The 12,999-nt window shown below is 40.5% G+C and overlaps 1 protein-coding gene across 1 annotated transcript in view; it reads left to right on the top strand.

Moving 5' to 3' along the window:
- LOC8053346 (mucin-22) overlaps positions 1–11,609 on the top strand; it is a 65,383-nt gene extending 53,774 nt beyond the window's left edge. Inside the window, exons 9-14 of the mRNA XM_029991984.4 lie at positions 2,887–2,991; positions 4,876–4,948; positions 6,535–6,590; positions 6,958–7,045; positions 11,084–11,126; positions 11,211–11,609. Coding sequence (XP_029847844.2) covers positions 2,887–2,991; positions 4,876–4,948; positions 6,535–6,590; positions 6,958–7,045; positions 11,084–11,126; positions 11,211–11,300 — 455 coding nt within the window. The 3' untranslated portion in view covers positions 11,301–11,609. The remainder of the gene's footprint in view (positions 1–2,886; positions 2,992–4,875; positions 4,949–6,534; positions 6,591–6,957; positions 7,046–11,083; positions 11,127–11,210) is intronic.
- Positions 11,610–12,999: the final 1,390 nt, after the last annotated feature.

Below are 12,999 nucleotides of genomic sequence, written 5' to 3'. Positions count from 1 at the left end.
CGTTAACGAGCCTCCAGAGAGACCTACGCTGGGGAGAAGGAAACAGTAACACCTAAAATGGCAATAACCTGTCCGACTGTGGTAATGATGAAATGAAGCGAACAGAATAAGAGGGAACAAAAACTGAAGGTCGGTGTTAGCGGCGCCCATGCACAGTACCTGAAAGCGTCTGTAAACGGCTCTGATAAAAGATTCAGTGCAGGAGGCCTATCGTCAGAGTCACCATGATACCAAAGCGTTTGCTTTATGAGCGAACGCGCAAACGCGACCTTCAAACTTAGCAATGGTAGACCCCGTCTTCTGAATAACGTCTGCTAAAGTGAACGCTGCAACGATAGCCACACTTGGACGTGCCGTTGTGGAGGTCGACACTGAGTGCAGAAAGGGGTCGCCTCGGAAACTCATTGAGGTTTTGATGCAGGCTCGGGCCTGAGATGATAATAACTATTCCCCGATGGAAGCAGGTGGTGTCCGCACGCAGTGCGGTTTGTTCGGATGTTTAGCTTAGAGTCCGAGATAGTGTTTCCGTGTTGATAGCAGACGGCGGTCGGAACATGGCGTGGCGTGAGCTGGCTTCAGACGCTGAGTTCGCATATGAGTCTATTAACGATCTGTGACCATAACAGACGGGTTGTGTTCTAAATGTTACTCGTATGGATCCGAGTTACTCCGGCGGATCGTGCCAAATGACAAGACAGGTAAAACAACGTTGAATACGGGTAGGTATTCGAACGCCAAGTTGCAGAACCCTTACTCTAGGTTAAGATCGAGTACAATTTGAAACACGGCCACTTACTCCAACTTGTGGAAGAAGACAGTGTTGTAAGGAAATTAGGGCCCGTTTGCTCAAAGCCGGCTAACTTTAACCGCGGTTAAAAGTTAACCGTCATTCTCTACTAGGTGCCTACAAGTAGCTAACCAAGTTTGGCGAGGGCTGGATGAGCGTTAGCTTTGTGTTTTATTATGAGGTGGTAGCTGGTGTCGCCTTTTAATTCTAGTGAATATAAGTGGCTTCCCTGGAAAAAGTTCACAAAAAGGGGGGACCAGAAAACGCGCTACCGAGATTTCTTGACGCAGCGCGGCATATATTAAAACTTATGAAGCACTTTTTGTTGCTCGTGGTACAGATATTGGGCAAGGCAAAACTAAATTAACCCATGTTTCGGAAATTTCTATATGTTTGGCTCTCTGAATTGAAGACAGGCCTCGTTAAAATTTCCTTGCAAGTTCAAAAGAGGACGACGAAGCTCAGTTTTAAAAACTATGAGGAAGAAGTGAGCATTGCAAGGTGGACGGTACACCGGCAGTATGGTTGGTGAGCATGTAAGATATATATATATAACGCTATCATAAATTGCAAAACGCATAATTGGGCTCCAGTGAAAACATAACTATTATTAAATAAGCCAAATATCAGGGAGAACGCTGAAAGTGTAATTGTACGCTCCACGCGTGCTGGCCTTACCGTATAAAAGGTTCGAAGTAAATAGTCATAATAAGGCTTTGAGGAACGGGCGTTTAAGGCAAAATTTGTTTTAGGCTTTTGCTTTAGAACAGTTTCTACTACAGATGCCAGCAAGTGCAGCACTTGCAACTAAACTCGTTGCATGCACCTTGGTGCTTTGGAAATTTAGAAAAAAACGTCTGTTGGAACGCTGTCTGCTTTTGCGGGCTACCAACACCCGGTCGATTTAGTCAAGGCAATTCACTTTCCAAAGACGTTGCCATGCCGACAATTTTCGCGTTCATTTAGGTTTAGGAAGGGACAGAATCGAAAGATCACCTGAACAATGCGGCGAGGTCTTTGCTCCTACTTTGCGATTTAAGTGAGGTAAGGCAATGCGAAAGCCCCCTGCACTATTCATTTCAGACTAACGCGCCCGATATTGCAGCTACTACAACATGTTATTTCCAAAGCGAGCGCCGCTCGCTCGCCGGGGCACCGCCGTCTTGCCACGCTGTCTTTACACTGCCGGCCACGTGACCTAAAATCCCCCCTGACAGGGAAATGCGGTTACGTTTTTACCGCGATAAAAATTAACAGGCTTTCAGCAAACAGGGCCAGGTGCATATGTGGGCTTCTTAATTGTGCTTTCGAATGGGCGGAGCATAAACAGAAACAATTCCAAATAAGCAAACAATTAAGATGACTGATTTTCTCCGGCTCATAATATGTTTATGAGCCTTAGACGAAAAGCTTCGTTTCTTCGTTATCGGGCGGCTTTTTTTTGTTCGTTCTTTCTTTGAAATATAGGGCTGAAATATAAACCTGCAATTTGCAGTAGGGTTGCCTTGCTGCAATGCCCATCCGGGAGGAACAACACGCAGCCGAGGTTTCCAAAACAAGAAACTACATTTATTAAAGTAACAGCAAACGGTTGTTAGTACTGAAGTATAACGTGGCCGTAGCGTTCAAACTACACGCCTCCGTGAGCTCGGTCCGTCTCCCCCCTTCTGTGGGCGTGCCCCCTCTTCCTCTCGCGCCTGTCCTCCCTGCGCTGTTGCTTGCCTCAGACGTTGTCCGCTCTGGGTGGCCGGCAGCGGCCTCCGGGCGTGGTGGCCGACCCTCGCTCCAAGAAACTTAAAGGTGAATTTTAATACAAATATCACGTGAATAAACACATATGTTGAGCCTGTCATTGCGGCTACCATATTAGGGCTCCTTGTGGAATAACCAGGAAAGAAACTTTTTTTAACTATTGGGCATTCCTCGTGCAGAGGGGTGAAATTACTTTTCATCCAGCTTATAAACAGTGCTATCATGCACACTTGTTATCTCTCTATATTATTAATTTAATATTATATACAATATGATTCATTCTTATAAAATCCTAACTGTGGTGCCATTCTCTCCAGGTCATTAATCCGGTTTTGTTTTGCTTTCAGATAAACCGTGCAGCGAATACTGTAACGCAACACAAAACAAACGATGCGTGCGGGAGAAGTGCATCTGCAAACACGGGTTCGTCCCTGAGAATGACATTTGCGTCGGTGTGTATATCTCGACTGTATCTACATTGGCTGTTTCCTTCCGTTTATAACATAGGCACTTCTACGAGCTATATTTTGTTATACCATACAAAATACTCCCACAAACAAACAAACGTCTGGTAATTAAGTAGTTTTATCAGCGGACTTTACAATTTTAATCAGTGTACGATATTCTCCTATTTTATACACAAATTATACAGGTGAATCGCCAAAAAATATTGTTGGTGCACTGTGAGAGTCTTATATAATATAGATATCGCTAATTTGGTAAAATATTAGAAACACGTGACAGAAGACAGTGTCATTTATGGGCCCTCTTAGAGGAAAAGTAGAGTAGAAAACCACAGACAAACTACAAATTCACCTGCGGGTTCAAATTCCGAAAAACGCATATACAAGGAGCCGAAATAGCCTGCCCCAAATAAAAGAAACTGATATTTGTGCGCGAATAATTCCGATTGTACGTTGTTAGTAAGCGTGTAACGAAAGTGCACGAATTATTTTAGTGCGCCTTGCAATTTAAATAATTAAGCCTATATTAGCTAACTTTTTTGTTATTCCTTCAAGGGCAGAGGTGTGCATTAGGATGACTTAGAGCGCATTCAGAAACACCCAATTAAGATGTATAGTATGTGATACGCATGGTGTGCTTCTTTTAATTGGTCTATATGGAAAGCCCGCGAAATATTGAAAAAAACTATAATCACGTGACGACGCACCTGCTCGTCGTGCTTTCAGCACTCTTGACGTGCTCTTAAGAACGAAGTTCACCTTATCACTGGTGCAATGTCCGAGACAGGACTTTGCGACAGCAGGTGCTCGCGACTATCTTTTCGTCCTCCACCGACACGAAGCACAGCCTCGGACTGCGCCAGCGATAAGGAGGACTTTGTTCCTTCAGAGCATGTCTAAGAGCCCTGACAGCACGACGCGCGGGCGTGTTGTCGCGTGGTCTTTTTATATAGTTCGCGGGCTTTCTTGTTAGGCTAATTAAAAAAAGCGGGCGGGAGTATTATATAGCAAACCGCTTAATTGGAGGTTTCTCAATGCGATTTACAACATTCCAAGCCCCAATTGGGCCTTTGAAGCAATCATTTAAAAAGTTAGCTAATTAGTCTTAATGAATTAAATGAATACGTTCACTAAAGCAAATTCGTATAATCTCGTCAGACGCTTCCTAACAACGAAAAGTTAGTATCACCCACTGAAAGAGTTCCCTTTTGTTTTAAAGTTGGTGCAAGTTATCTCGGCAACCTGCATAACATTTCATATTTTCATATCATGTGTCATCATAATGTATGGGTCGTACCCCTGCATATGCGGTTTAATAGGGTTATGCTTCAAAATTGTTTTAAAACAATTTGCAAGAAAGTATGCGTAGAATCAAAAAATGTTTTAAACGTTATAAATCCTGTGGATAATGATTGTCTTTGTTCAAACCGACAATACTCGCGGTCAGCTTTCTGTGGCAATCTAGTGAATGCTAGGGGAGAGGGAACACCAACCGCTGTCCACGCGCTTTCCTTCTCCTCTCAGATTGCCACAGAAAGTTGACGGCGAGTATAGTTTGCATTACGCTATGGTAAACTTCTCTGGAAACGTTAATAACGTAATTTACCCGAAGCATGATTATTGAGGTAGAAGATGAATGAAAGAAAAAGGCCTCCTGCGCCTTATAAGATACAACTGAAATAAAAAAAAATAGATAGATATATTTTATCTTAAAAATATTAAAAATATTTTAAGAACACAAGCAGGCGGATTTGTTTGGCACTGACATGTAATGTTCAGTAAAGAAGAGTTAAAAAAACGCTGAATTACGTTTTGCAATAAAAAATTTCAATAGAACGGAAGGCTCAATCAATTATTCATATAATGTTTCAGAGGCTTGTAGACCAAATATTTGCAAAAACGGAGGCACCTGCCAACCCCACAGTGAAGTCCAATTCATGTGCATGTAAGTATTATTTCGTTTATTTTTACCAGAAGCGAAGAACCGACGACGTCACGAAACCATGCATTTTTCGTCAATTGATGTTCCTAAAAATCTTTATGTACAGATATATGGCGTCATGTATATTGAACTTGCGAGAAATTTTTGCATCACATAAGAAACTTCCGAGAAATATTTGTGAACCAAATAATGGCGTCATATATTTTTAATAATTTAAATATGTTTGCAAGATGCTGCTTATTTTTATTACTGAGTATCCCACGTATTTCTATCTCGATAAAGCTATTTTATGCAATTACTGAACGTAAATACTTTAGCCGTTCGAGATGTGAAACAAATTATGGCAGGTGTTTTTTTACATAAAGGAATAATTTCCATGCTCGTTAATTTTTTGTTTTAATTTAGAGCTATGAAAGGGAGCAACGCATAGTGCTACTCTAGAGCTTACAACTGTACAACGTTTATTTGTGAGGCCAAAAACACAGATAGAACCATAACTATAGCCGTCTATCAACGAATATATTTTGTAGAAATGAAACTGTTTACACTCATATTCAGTTACAACAAAACTACCGGGGCCTACATGATATCGTACCTTCTTTTCCTGACTAAACGTTAAGATTGGTTATGTGCCAATTTTAAAATTGATAGACATGAAATGCATAATGCACGAAACGGCTAGCGCAAACAAGATCTTGGCCCTTTTCTGTGATTCGCCATTAAATACATGAAAGAACAACAAAATGCTGCTGTCCCAGTTGCTATCTCGGAAGTTCGCCTGCACGCGTCAACTCTGTACCTCTTTCTGCATCAACAACAAAACCAGAAAAAAAAGAAGACAACGTTTATAATAGTTTCATTTGTGTACCTCTGGTGATCTCCTTCATGGCCGGGCTATTATGAACTTCGAGCTCGTCTAAGCTTATTCTAGGCAGCACATTCTGTACAGACGCTTTGGGCAGTTTACGTACCTGTCCTTAAACGTTCTGAATGAAGAAGGTAAACCGTTGGACCTATTAGGCAAGTATATATCTAAGGAGACACTTGTAGTTCTGTGCACTATTTAGGCTTCCTGATTTGTGTTGCATAGGATAACCCGAACCGTCGTAAACAATTATTTTAATAATATCTATATATGACAAAACCAAAGACGATGCAGATAAACGGATTATTAGAGAGGTCAAAAAATATCGTCCTCTTGAAGAAACATATCCGAACTCGGTCGTTTAAGATTGAATATTTCTGTTGCCTCCAAGTTTCATATACATAATCTTGATAAAAACTACGTTCCTTGTATTTGTTATACGAAAATAATAATAAGAACAGCAAATTATTTGTTTCAACATATCTAATAATGATATACATTATATGGTCTTCAATTTTCGTCGTTGTATCATTGCAAAATTTGGATTAAAGTTATTTTCCGCCATATTAAAGACGGTATTGTTTCTTATTTCACGTTAATTTCTTCTTAATATAACCGCGTTTTTTATATGCAGAAACTCGAATCATAAGTTCTTTTAGAGACCTATAAATATTCAAACTAGGTCTATAGAGATCCTAAAATGGTTTTTACTACTTCTTTTCAGATGTCCATCAAAATTCAAAGGTCTATTTTGCGAAGAAGAAAATAAGGAATTGCATTGTAAGCATGGTCCAATAAATACAGACGCTTTCAACTTCGACATTTTTAAGTTCAAATTATAATCGTCAGTGGTGCGCCTGTCTACGCATCGCACAGAATCCAAAGAAGGGCATCAACATTGTAGTCTAAAGTTTAACATATTAAAAAACGCTTCTTCAATAAATTTGTATGTGCCGATTGGCTTCAAGCAATATCGTTTATTTTAATTAAAACAAATTTGATTAACTATTTTCTCACATGAAAGCATCTTTTGGGATCGTTACAAACTTCAAATCCCCTGAAATATATTATAAATAATAACTAAAAGTATTGAAGTAATACGCAGAAAAAATAAAACTTTATTCATTTGCGTTAATATTATTTGCAGCGGCAAAGTTGAATATTGTCATCGTTGGAGTTGTGCTATCGGCGCTACTTTTATTGTGCTTCGTGGTGTCTGCGAGCATCATTTCAAGGTATGGCCTCTATTTAAGTTATTTTAAATAAAACAACATTAACTAGTAAATCTTGTTTCACATTTATGAGCGATAAAGACCGTGGCTCATACGCATTCATACTGTAATTTATTATGAATGTTGCTTTGTGACAAGTTTAGGTTCCGTCAAAAGTTAATATTCACTATTACATTGTACTATAATTTATGAAATATAAAATATTCGCTCAACGTTGTATCGACATCACGATAAAAAAAAGAAGAACGAAGCCAAATTTATGGGTTACCTGCCCACCAGTGACACATGAGCCCTTATAATTTGAAGAAATCTGTAAACAATAAATATATTTCAAGCTAAGGGTATCTCCACTCTACTGAAATTATATAATCGCATAAATTAAACTAGTATTTTAAATAAATTTTAGCGCTGAATAACACTGAAGGACTAAGAATGAACATTTTGTAATGAACATGTGTAGTTTTTCTCAAACATCCTGGAACTTTCAGTGCAATGTATTTATGGCACATTTGGCTTCATGAAAAAAAAAATCTTCAACCATAATTATTAAGTGGTTTTCGTGTTTCGTGAAAATGTGGTACATAACACAGAGCACGCCAAAAAGGGTTCCGTTCTTTTTTTAACGTATACAAGAAATACGAATCATGCTGTACAAATCGTTTTTCTGGTGACCAGGTGCGAATATTGCTAGAAACTACGTAAAACAAATGAAACATATATATGAAGTTTGTTAAGGTTTGGAATAAAAAAGAGTGTCCTCCGCCCCAACCGTTGGATTTAATAGCTTCTCATCGCTGCTCTTAGGTCACACGAGTAGTCTAATAGCTGTCATGCGAACAAAACAAGAAAAAAAATGAACAAAGGGAGCCGCCACAGGACCCGCATGTTCCTTCAGGGATTGAAACCGAATACCTAGATATATATTCGACTGTTGCTAGCTACACCTAAAGTAGATTGCGCACATGCTAGTTAAGGTGTTTTGTAAGCTCACACCCTAGCGTCTGGTTTCCGGTCTTCATTCGCATTTTTCAGTGACGACTGCCACGTTGTGAACATCATAGGCGCTTTCTTTTTTTTCCCGCGCTAAGCTGCAAAATTTTAATTCCAATTGAGCAAAATCGGAGTAACAAATTGAAGCTATGTTAGAGCCCTGTTTATACAGAGTCCTACGCAGTACGAATGCATAAAGATAAAATGTTGTGGAACGCATTCATTTTTGTTAGAGGGGCCTATGTACGTATACCCTTTAACATATGTTGATGTTCATCCGTGTGAGAGGTGGGTACTTTTTTTCATTAAATGGCACAACATGCAACATATCATGCATTTGATCTTATGAATATCCTGACGTCTTAGATATGCAGCTCCGCCAGAGGAAAACTGGGAAGTCATGCCTTATAATCCTTACACGTAGCAGAGCGCGTTCAAAACTATAAAATACACAGAAAGAATAAAACACATGAAGGACGAGCACAGAACTTTGTGCGTCTGTGTTCGTCCTCCATGTGTTTTTTTTTTCTTTCTGTGCATTCTTATAATCCTTACTGGCCCATTTTTTCAGGCTTATGTATGCTATATGCTTTTACAATAGAAATTGGAGATAATTTACGGAATTTTTTTATTCACCTAGCACATTGGCTATAAAAAATGGCATTCCGCAGAAACCACCTTAATCGCCTTCTGTAGAATGATCAGCGCTTTCTGAGACGTGATTTATGTGTGCGCTGCAGGAAAACAATGCCATGAAATGTTCCCCCTATATCATACTCACGTAATTCACGATTAACGAATTGTTCTCTATGCGCAAGGTTCTTCTTTTAAACCTCCGAAGAACTGGCTAAAGACAGGAAGGATGTTAAATTTATTTTATAACACACCAATTATATATACTATAGTTAATTTTTCATTTGATCACTGTGTTGGTTTAGCATTCATCAGGACGTGGCGCAAGGTTTTGAATGCCTTTCTCAAAAAAGGCTGCCGCCTTGGTTTTTAGTCATTCCATTACTTGTTCAACAAGACCGTCAATCCCTCCAAGCGTTCTCCCCCGATCTCTCCTTATTATAGGAATATGATCATCCTCCCCGAAACGTCGCGCCGTTTCTTTCTTGAAGTATATACGTTTGTGGGGGCAGACGGTCTAGCAGATGCGCGATGGAATGGGTGGGCACCTTGTCGGCAAAAGTCTTTGAATAGGTATAATCCTGTGCCGCGCCTAAAGAAGTGCCTCAAAGTGGGGTTTTTGATGAAAAAATGAAATACCTATACAACTCACCGTAATGCCGAATTGAAGCGCAACTCTTGAGGAGGAGGAGGAGAGATTATGCCCCTGCTCCCCTCCCGTACGCTACCCCCCTCCTCTCCTGCTCTCTTTCGATTTAGCGTCGAATTTTCGCTAAATTTCCCGCTAATTCAAGCCAAAGTTTCCCTGCTAAATTTAGCGAGGAACTTTATCATTTTTCCGCCCAATTTAGCGGAAATTTAGAAAAACCTTTCCCGCTAAATTTATCGCGAAAACGAAATTTGTGTTGAGGCCACATGACGTCAATTTTCCCACTAAGTTTCGCAAAAACAACTTTAAGCTAAATATAGCAAAAAATTTTCCTACTAGGTTTTAAAAAAATTTCCTCGCTCCCGCTAAATTTAGCGGCAAAATTCCTCCTCTAAATTCAGCAGGACTATTTTCCGCCAAATTTAGCAAAAATTTCCTCGCAAAATTTAGCAACACGCGTGACGTCACACGTGACGTCACGTGTGATGTTATTATGGGAAACGTCCCGTAATGCGACGCACGGTTACGCCCACGCCGACGCGGCTCAAGCAGGAAACGGGCGCCTAAAAGGTGCGCTAAAAAAGAGGAAGCTACAGTACGTACCTAATATTTGTGCATATTAAAGCATCGTTAGAGCCCAGCTCTTCGGCGCCCGTTTCCCGCTTTCGCGGCGTCGGCGTCGGCGTCAGCGTCAGCGTCGGCTTAACTGCGCAACATTTAAACGGAAAATTGATTTCACGTGACGTCAACACCAATTCAGTTTCCCCGCTAAATTTAGCAAGGAAAAGGACGTCACATGACCTGGTGTTAAGTCACTTATCAACAAATTCAGTTTCTCCACAAGATTTAGCGAGAAAATTGACGTCACGTGACCTCAACAGCAATTCCATTCACCGCTAAATTTAGCGGGAAAATTGACGACACCTGACCTTAACGCCAATTCAGTATCCCCTCTAAATTTAGGGTGGAAAATGACCTCACACGACTTGGTGTCACGTAACTTGTGAACAAATTGTGTTCTACTAGAATCAGCGTCAAAATTGACGTCACGTGACCGCAACATCAATTAAATACCCTACCAAATTCAGCTGGAAAACTGATGTCACGTAACTTCGAGACCACATTCGTTTGCCCGCTAAATGTAGCGGGGAAACTGACCTCAACGTGACCTCAAAAAAAATTATATTCCCCGCTAAATTTAGAGGGGAATTGAATTTCTGTTGAGTTCACGTGGCGTCAATTTGTCAGCTAAATTTAGCAGGGAAACCGTGGGAGAGGAGGGGAGGGTACGGAGGAAAGGTGGAGGAGGAGAGGAGGATGGGAGACGAGGAGGAGGAAGAAATGAGGAGTAGGAGTAGGGGAGAGCAGGAGGACAGGGAGGAGGAGGGGAAGGCAGAGGCGGAGGAAGAGGGAAAGAGCAGGATGAGAGGAGAAGGAGAAGCAAAGGACGGGACGATGAAGACAGATGAGGGGGAAAGGAGGAGGAGCCGGGAGGAGAGGGTGCGGAGGAGGGGAGGGCATACCCTCCCCTCCTCCTCCTCGATGCTTTGCTCTAATTTCGCGTTACAGAAATTTCTAAACGCCGTTCATTTGTTGTTCCAAATTATCGAAACAAAAACAAACTATAGTCTGTGTGTAAGGAAAACTACGAAAAAGTGTTGTGTATTGTATATTCTTCAAAATACTACAAAGTAGAAAAAATAAAGCTACAGATGTTGAGTAAACAAGAATTTGTTTCAAATTCCTATTTATTCTGGTTATTTCAACAGAATGAAGAAAAAGAACAATCTTCTCGCCCACGACTCAAAAGATGTAAGTAGAATCACTGTATTGTTTTATTCAATATTAAACAAAAAATAATAGTCGGGTTTTTTTACCTGATTTTTATTTCAAAAGGTGGAACGAAGGCGAGAACTCCACGGCTACGACGGACCATACAATGCCAATTCGTCTGCATCTAAGCACCGGGATCACACATCGCTATAATTATTACTAGAATTCTTATTTCAACATCTCTCATCAATTAATATCTGAGCAAGCATTCATGGGTTCATCCTTAAAAAAATGCAATATTGTGTAGTTCTAATATAAGACATAAACAACCCAGCTAAATTTTATCACCTTATATTAAACAAGAAAACTTGAATTTTATTCAACGCGAGGATTGTCGTTGATGACCTAATCTGACCTAACCTAACCTAAATGTTACGGCCGTTTAGTTTTTCGTCAATGTCGTGGTGCACTGATGTAATTATTTTTTTAGGTCAATAAAGGACTTTTAAAGATTTGTCGAAACTCTGGTATGAAAATAAAGTATTTCCTGAACATAAACAAAGCAAGAATTGTCGTGTAGTGCTGAGAAAATGTTTTCTTTAATCTAACTTGAAGGCGGTAAAAAAAAAAAAAAAGAATATCAAGACGATACATTTTGTTTTGTAAATGCTAGGAATAACTGTCGGAAGCTAAGTAACACCTGTCTTTTATGGCAGAAGATTAAGAACATTGAAGTGCAAAGACTTAAGCGATAGTCAACAAACAAAGGGGAGTGACCATCAACTATAAAAATTCTTAATTTTTACTCTATTTTTCTTGTGCTATTTTCATTAAAAGTTGCGCTTACTTTTTTATTGAACCCAAAGAGTTTTTTTGTTTTCTTGTGGATCAACTAATATTCGGAACGAACATTTTGTCGCATTTCCGAAGAGAGGGCTATCCGCATAAAACTTCAGTCGGCGCTCAGTACTCTAGCACACGCACTCCTATACTTGCGACGACATTTCCAGAGTCCCCGCGTGTATTTCGATTCAAAAACTAGATCTTTCAATGTATAATATTTGGTTATTCAACAACTATAATAAAAATAAAAGCCGTGTTTTTGACAGTTGTTTTTATATGCGGGTTAGGTATCAACACATTCTAATACACGCCATCTTTTCCGAAAGATTTATTGTATCTTGATGAATAAAGTTTTTTTTTTTTTAACAAAATCTATCTGAGAGTGTTGTTTTCTGTTGAATTTCTAATAGAACATTTTGACACTTGTCAGTCGTATATTAATAAAGCAAAAAGCATATATGATATGGTAATACCAAATATCGTTCAGACTAATACAAGAAACAACCATAAATGCATGAGGCTGGCGGGAGACACAGAAGAGGTACCATCTCTTGGCGAATAGTGGTCAACTCGGTGCCGAAAATTAAATTGATATCAGACAAGCGCTGTAGGAGCCCGCAACAATGGCCGCAGCACGGAGCTCGGGTCACGAGCTCCGTGACGCGGGTCACGCGCAAATTAAAAACGTGCGGGCAGTCGGAGCCCGAGCACCAATCGATTCGGTCGTGTTCTTTTCCCCATAAATGGTGACCCGGAATCTGAAGGCTCCCCGTCGCCTTCTCTAGCAGCCTCAACCAACATGGATCAAGGCAACGCTCACACTGGCGACGGCGCGCCACTTCAGTCCTCTGACGCCAACCTCGCAGCGGTCAACTTGCGCCTTCCCCCTTTTTGGCCGAAGAACCCGCGAGTTTGGTTCACCCAAGTCGAGGCGCAGTTTCATCTTCGGCGCATCACTACCCAGCTCTCACGATTCTACCACGTCGTTGCCTCTCTGCCGCCAAACGTGGCCGACGAAATCGACGACGTGCTGACGGAGCCACCGCGTGAGGACGCATATGATCACTTG

This window comes from Ixodes scapularis, unplaced genomic scaffold, assembly GCF_016920785.2.
Source record: "Ixodes scapularis isolate PalLabHiFi unplaced genomic scaffold, ASM1692078v2 PGA_scaffold0__279_contigs__length_252992795, whole genome shotgun sequence".
NCBI lineage: Eukaryota > Metazoa > Arthropoda > Arachnida > Ixodida > Ixodidae > Ixodes > Ixodes scapularis.
Note: the sequence above shows the minus strand (reverse complement) of the source record. Positions and strands in the feature narration are given on the sequence as shown.